The following is a 7,867-nucleotide window of genomic DNA, read 5'->3' as shown; positions in this document are numbered from 1 at the left end:
TAAAACTTCAAATGTTCTTCTCTGTGATAGTGGCTAGGGCTTCTGCTTTCACCTATTTAGTGAAGTAGTTGATGCCAACTACCAAAAATTTTAGCTACCTAACTGCTGTTAAGAAGGGGCCTATGATATCTACTCACCATTGAGTGAATGGCCAGGGGGCCATCATGGGGGTTAGTTCTTCGAAAGGTTACCTGATGAAATTACTGAACCTTTGACAATTGTCATAGGCCTTGACATAAGCTTATGTGTCCTTCAACATTGTAGGTCAATAGTATCCTGCTCGGATCAACTTGTACACTAATGATCGTGCCCCCGAGTGGTTTCTGTAGATACCCTCATGGACTTCTCTCATTACGTAATCCGCTTCCTCACAGCTTAAACACCTTAGGTTTGGTCGGGAGAATCCTCTTTTGTACAAGACATCTCTTATCAGCACAAATCATGATGCTTGGACCTTCAACTTCCTAGCAGCATCTTTTCCGTTTGGTAACATGCCAGTCTTCAGGTAAGATATTAATGGCGTAGTCCAATTGCTTTTAGAATCTACTTCCTGCGCATTCGTTCTGTCATCAATAAGTGAGGATACTTGAACAAATGACAATACCTGTTCAGGGGCCCGCATAAATTCTGCTGAGGCCACTTTTGCTAGAGGGTCAGCACATTCGTTTTCCTCCCTTGGGATTTGAACGAATCTGACTTCAAGGCTGCTGATACGATTCTTCCCCTTTTCCAGGTATCTCTTCATACTTTTGTTCTTGCATTCGTAGTCGCCATTAATTTGACTTGTCACCACCTGGGAATCACAATGCATGACCACGTTTTCAGCACCTGCTGCCTTGGCGAGGTCTAGCCCCGCTACTAAGGCTTCATACTCAGCCTCGTTATTGGTCATAGAGAAGTCCAGTCGGATCATGCATTCGATCTTATCCCCCTCTGGCATTTGGATTACCACGCCGGCACCTCTTGCTTGTCTATTGGAAGATCCTTCCGTGTGGATGCTCCATTGTGCGGCGATTTCTACCCCCTTGTCTTCTGACTAAGCAAATTCGGGAATGAAGTCGGCCATAGCTTGCCCTTTTATCGCCGTTCACGGGCAGTACTGTATATCAAATTCACTTAGCTGTACTGCCCATAAAGTCATCCGTCTGGCAACCTCAGGTTAACTTATGGCTCTTCTTAGGGGTTAATCCGTCAGGACTATGATGGTATGTGCCTGGAAGTATGGCTTGAGCTTTCGTGCTGCAGTTACAAGTGCGAAGGCCAATTTCTCCATTTAGGTGTACCTCTCTTCTGCTCCTCGGAATGCCTGGCTTACAAAGTAAACGGGCTTTTGGGATCCATCTTCTTCTCTTACCAAGGCTGCGCTGACCGTTGCTTGTAAAATTGCTAAATAGAGGTAAAGTTCTTCCCCCGGTTTGGATGGACTGAGTAATGGCGGAGAAGAAAGGTATTTCTTCAACTCTTCAAAGGCTTTCTGACATTCATTTGTCCACTCAAAGGATTTTCTTAGAGTGCGGAAGAAAGGTAGACATTTATCCATCGCTTTCGAGACGAACCAGTTCAGGGCTGCAATTTTGCCATTCAAGCTTTGCATCTCTTTAACTGTCCTCGGTGGTCTAACTCCATTGTGGCTCGTATCTTCTCTAGGGGTTAACCTCTATGCCCTTTTGGGACACCATGAAGCCCAAGAATTTCCCCGTCATTACTCCGAATGCACACTTGTTCAGATTCTGCTTCATGTTATATGATCGAAGGGTGTCAAAGGTCTCCCGGAGGTCGTCTAGGTGGTCATCTTTGCGTAGGCTCTTCACGAACATGTCATCAACATAAACTTGTATGTTCCTCCCAATTTGGTGTGGGAACATTTTGTTCATTAGTCTTTGTTATGTTGCCCCCGCGTTCTTGAGCCCAAATGGCATCACCTTTAGCGAAAGAGTCCTTGGCTGGTGACAAATGAGGTTTTCTCTTGATCATCCTCCTCCATTTTAATTTAGTTGTAACCTGAAAACGCATCCATGAAGCTCAGGAGCTGGTGTCTTGCCGTTGAGTCTACTAAGGTATCTATCCGAGGGAGTGGGTAGCTATCCTTCGGGCACGCCCTGTTGAGGTCTATGAAATCGACACACATTCGTTACTTCCCATTAGCCTTTTTGACCATAACTACGTTTGCTAACCAGTCAGGGTAGTATACTTCCTGAATGAAACCTGCTTCTAGTAGCTTCCCGACCTCTTTTGCTATCGCTTGGTCTCACTCCCGAGTGAACACCCGTTTCTTCTGTCGGACGGGTGAGGATGCAGGGCTCACATTCAACTTGTGAACTATGACTGAGGGATCAATCCCGGGCATGTCCTAGTGGCTCCACACGAATACGTCTTGATTCATCCTAAGGAATGTTGTGAGGGCTTGACATATTGGCTGGCTGGCCAATGTCCCTATCCTTGTTGTCCGTTCATGTCTTGACTCATCAAGGGTTACTTCTTCTAGTTTTTCAACTGGCTTCGCTATTGTCCTTTGCTTTTCTATGCACATTGTCTGCTGGTGGTCTTCCATCTCCAACATGGCAATGTAGCATTCGTGTGCGACCATTTCATTTCCTCATAACTCGCCAACTCCATAATCGATAAGGAACTTGATCATTAGGTGGTATGTTGATGTTGCCGCCTTCCATGAGTTGAAGGTTGGTTGTCCGAGGATAGCATTATAGATGGACGAGCAGTTGACCACAAGGAATGTTACATCCTTAGTGATTTGCTGTGGATAATTGCCTACTATTATCGAAAGTGTGAATGCACCTAGTGGGAATAACCTTGTCCCTCCGAAACCAACCAGCAGAGTGTTTGTTGGTATCAATCGTTTTCTGTTAATCCTCATTTGCTGGAACGTCGGGTAGTATAGGATGTCTGCCGAGCTGCCATTGTCGACCAACACCTTATGCATGTTGTAGTCTCCCACACGTATGTTGACAATAAGCGCAACGTCGTGCATGTGGTGAAGACGTTGCACATCTTCTTCTGAGAACCCGATGATAGGGCTTTCTCTTCGTGCTGTCTTTGGCATGGATCCCGTCAGTTGGACATTCTGGACCATCCAAAGGTAAGTGTTTCGGGCTTTTATGGACGACCCAGTGGTGGCTGTTCCCCCTACAATCATCCTTATGTCTCCAACGAGGGGTCTGAGACACTCATTATCCTGTCGACGGGGCTGATCTTGAGGAGGTGGATCCGTTCTCTCTTTGCTGACGAACTTCTGCAATTTTCCTTGTCTGATAAGGGCCTCAATTTGTTGCTTCAAGTCATAGCAATCGGCTGTGTCATGGCCATGGTCAAGGTGGAAATGGCAATATTTATCTCTAGATCTCTTATTGGGGCTCTTCAGCTTTCCAGGAAAGGTTAGGGCCCATTCGTCCTTGATTTGCATTATGACTTGGTCTATTGGGGCAGTTAACGGGGTGAAACTTGTAAATCTCCCTCCCGGGGGCTTAGAGCGCCTTTCATCCCTTTGGTCTCCTGTCCTCTGCATCTTCTGCCCTTGGTCCTGCCGTATGTCTTCCTGTCACTCCCTTTTCCTGGGGTTTTCCTCTCGAGCCAATAGTGTGTCTTTAGCATTCATATACTTGGTGGCCTTGTAGAGTACTCCCGACATGGTCTTTGGGTCTTTTTTGTATAAAGAGAACAAAAACTTACTTTTTCACAACCCATTCGTGAAGGCTACTACAAGTATCTTGTCGTCAGCTTCATCGATTGAAAGCGCTTCCCTATTGAAGCGGGTTATGTAAGATCTCAGTGTCTCGTCCTCTCGCTACCTAATGCTCATCAAGCACACCGTGAACTTCTTATACCTATGTCCCCCAATAAAGTGTGCAGTAAACTGAGCGCTTAGTTCATTGAAAATGTTGATAGAGTTCGACGGTAGCCGACTGAACCATATCCTTGCGGGGCACTTCAGCATTGTAGGAAAGGCCCTACACATGATTTTACCTGCTACCCCCTAAAGGTGCATCAAAGTCTTGAAGGTCTCTAGATGATCTAGAGGGTCCTTGACTCCATCGTAACTATCTCTCTGTGGCATGCGAAACTTATGTGGTAGGAGGAAGGAATTGTCGGGGGCAGTGAATGGTGAGTCGGTTTGGTTGACTAGGTCATCAAGATCGCTGGACACTCGTCTCTTGAGGGTGTTCATCATGACTTCCATCTGTTCCTTCATCGCCTGCATCTCCGTGACAATAGGAGGCGGAGCCGTATCCATGAGGGATGGGAGGCTCATATTTTGCCGTTCCGGTCTGCTTGGGGTGTTGCTACCTTCGGGCCCTTCTCAATTTCTTCGCATGGCACTGGTACCTTTTTGGTCCTCCCTTTGATTATTTGGTGCTGTGTTTTTCTGGCGCAACTGTTCTTCTAGGTCACGGTTTTGTTTGGTGAGTTGTTCCACGACTGCGGCGAGAGTTTGGACCTAACTCTCGAGGGTAGTCGTAGGTGGTTCCTCTTCTTGGATATCGTTGGTGGTTGCCATCGAGCAAGTGAGCACCATGCAACTCTTTTGTCTAGGAAGCGATAATATTTGGCTTACAAATCGTGATTATTTTCCACATACGGCACCGACTGATGATGTCAAAAATATCACTAGTGAGCCACACGTTACTTGCACACTCAAAATATCACCTGCACAACAAAACAAGAAGACCTAATAAAGAGCATTAGTGTGGGGCCTGCCAAATACCCTCCGAAGGTCAAGTTGGAACTATTCTTACAACTTTAGAGTGCTAGAGAAGGGTAAATTATGCGTATCTTGATCAGTGAGAGTATAGGGGCTTTTATAGTAGTAGAAAGTTGACATCTTTTCCTTGGTGTGGAAGTCTTTTCCTTATAGGAATCCTCTTTGTGCAATCCCAAACGTGATGGACAAGACATTTCCTTATAGAGAAGATCTTCATTAGTATGCGTATCTTCAAGAATCCTCTTTGTGCTAGGGTTCCATTTACCTTGGGATTTTACGGTGGTTAAATGTGGGTCGCAACTATTTCCCATCTAGGATTTCTGACTGCCACATGGGCACTTGATCCGTTCCTGTGGAACCGCCAGGCCTAATTTCGTAGCGATCCGTCAGCCCATATTTTTAACCTCTTCAATCACATATAATGTATTTTTATTTTTTGGATCCAAGTCTTTTATTTGAAAGACTGAAAATTTATCTAAAATGAAGATGCCACTATTTTAATTGTCGGACTATTTTGCTGATCACTCTGTGGTTGAGACCAATGATGGAACTATTTATGTGGCTTCTGCATTTACTGCTCATCAACAAGGTAAGAATGAGATAATAATAATAGCTTGTATTTAACTCTGATTTTGTGCTAAAGTTTGGGTTTTGATAATACTAATAGCTTGCATTTAACTTTGAGAGATCACTTAGACATGTTCATTTAGAGAAAATCAGAATATTTAGACATGTTCGTTTAAACATTTAAAATAAAGAGTAAAATAACTACCTAGATAGGTTCATCTAAGCATTCAAGTGAAAGTTGCACATTAGCGAAGTGTTCATCTAAGTATGTAAAAGGAACATCAATGAGATATCTAGACATGTTCATCCAAGTATATCATCGAAAACTTTAGAAAATTTGAATGTCATGTGTCATGGGATTAGGGAATGTTATTACATTAATTTCATGTGAAAACGCATTGTATTACAAGAAACCAATTCAATATCTATATTTAAAAAAAAAAAAAAAAAAAGGCATGTGTTATGAGAACAAATTCAACATATAGAGGAAAGATCAAGGATTAGCATGCAAAAGGAATTTGAGTATTTAGCATGTGATGAAGAACTAACATTTGAGCATGTTGGAGGAAAAAAGAAAATCATGCATGAGATAGAAAACAAAAGTTTAAACGTGTTAGAAGAAAATGAAAATCAAGCATGTGATAGCAAACAAGAGTTTAAGCATATTGGAGGAAAAAAGAAAATCAAGCATGTGACAAAAAACAAAATTTTAAACATGTTAGAAGAAAATTAAAATCAAGCGTGTGACAAAAAACAAAAGTTTAAACATGTTAGAAGAAAATTAAAATCAAGCATGTGATAGCAAACAAGAGTTTAAGCATGTTAAAGGAAAAAAGAAAATCAAGACATCAAGGACAGCAGAGTTCATCAAGATTAGAAGAAACTATGGAGATCACATTCACTCCATCAAAGATGAGAATGCAAGGAACTAATAGTTTCCATTGAAAGATACAAGGATCCAATAAAGAGATCTAAGAAAAATAATGATAGTGCATCGAGGCAAAGATGGTAATACTCTATCAAGGTGAGAAGACAAGAATTCATCAAGCTGAAAGCTAAGAGATTCCATCATGCTGAAAGAGATGAGAGTTTATCAAGTCAGAAAGCATGAAGCAACAAAAAAAAAATCCCGCTAGATTGAAAACCTGAAAGGACAGTCTAGGCAGAAATTAGGGATACAAAAAACAATGGTAGATTGAAAACCTGAAAGGGCAGTCTACACAAAGGGAAAGACAAAAAAAATTGAGTGTGAGAGACCCTACTAGATTGAAAGCCCAAAAGGGACGAAAATTTAAACATGTTAGAAGAAAATGAAAATCAAGTATGTGATAGCAAACAAGATTTTAAGCATGTTGGAGGAAAATGAAACTTAAGCATAGGATAACAAACCAAAAGTTTCAGCAAAGTCAACATTTTATTTTATTTTTTTGTTGCTTCATGCTTTCTGACTTGATGAGCTCTCATCTCTTGCAGCATGATGGAATCTCTTAGCTTTTAGCTTGATGAATTTGTCTTCTCACCTTGATAGCAACTCAACATTTAAGCATGAATAGCAAACTAAAGGCCGAATATAAAAATATATGAGATCATAAACTCAAGTCAATTTAATACATATAGTTTATATACATGTGACAGTACATATAGTCAGGGACGGAGCCAGACTTTCAACCAAGGGGGGGGGGTCAAAAGTTCGAAGGAAAAAAATCATGAAATTCCAAACTAGCATATTTAGTGTTAACAAACAATAAGGTAAAATATACAAAATAACCATTTTTTTAAAACATTGCACTGTAATTATTTATCAAAAGGTCTCAACATTCTTTTAAATCTTAAAAATATTTTATTATTTATTTCGTACTAAAATGTCAAAAGTTTTCCTTGCAATGTATAAAATTCAAACTAGCATCTCTTCCTATATATATATATATATATATAAATTAAAAATCAAATATTATAATTGATTAGACTAAGGTTTTGTTTTCCATTGTTGTTATTGTTATATATGTGTTTTGTCTTTGTATTTATCTTTCATAAAAATCTCAACTAAAAGACAAAACCATAAGTTCACACCACAGATCCATTATTGCCAATTTAAATAATACACTACTGTACTGTATCATTAAGTTAACCAATCAAATGGCCACACTTTACTATTTCTACTGTTAAAACAAAAGGCAATAACTTTACTTGTAAAGTCAAAACAGATGGAGATGGAGTCAGAGATGGGAGAGATATCAAATTTTGAGAATCTTAAGAATTAAGAGAGAATCAAAGGAGAGAGAGTCAGAGATGGGAGAGATGAAATACCAAAAAAGGAAAGCAAGTTGTGCGACAACAGCAATGTGTTACGCAGACGGCATATCTAATCAAATATCTCCGATCAGTTTTGGTGGCCAGGGCACGATAAGACGATGCCTGCTATTGTTGGTGGCAGTGTGGTATCACTGTCTAGAGTAAAGGAGGCGTGATTCATGAGACACGCTCTCTCACAGTCTCACTTGCTATTAGATTTTAATTTCAATTTAGGGTTTTTTTTTTTGTGTGGTAAATTTGAAGAGTTTTTACGGACTGGATTTTTTTTTGTTT

At 40.8% G+C, this 7,867-nt stretch overlaps 1 protein-coding gene across 1 annotated transcript; it reads right to left on the bottom strand.

Annotated features, from left to right (window-relative positions):
- Positions 1–2,596: 2,596 nt before the first annotated feature.
- LOC112020273 (uncharacterized) lies at positions 2,597–3,520 on the bottom strand. The gene has a single exon (XM_024052835.2). It carries the CDS (start codon positions 3,518–3,520, stop codon positions 2,597–2,599), a length of 924 nt encoding a protein of 307 aa, XP_023908603.2.
- Between the last annotated feature and the right edge of the window lie 4,347 nt (positions 3,521–7,867).

Source organism: Quercus suber, unplaced genomic scaffold (genome assembly GCF_002906115.3).
Source record: "Quercus suber isolate HL8 unplaced genomic scaffold, Cork oak 2.0 scaffold_24, whole genome shotgun sequence".
NCBI classification, from domain to species: Eukaryota; Viridiplantae; Streptophyta; class Magnoliopsida; order Fagales; family Fagaceae; genus Quercus; species Quercus suber.
This window is presented reverse-complemented; position numbering and strand designations above follow the sequence as displayed.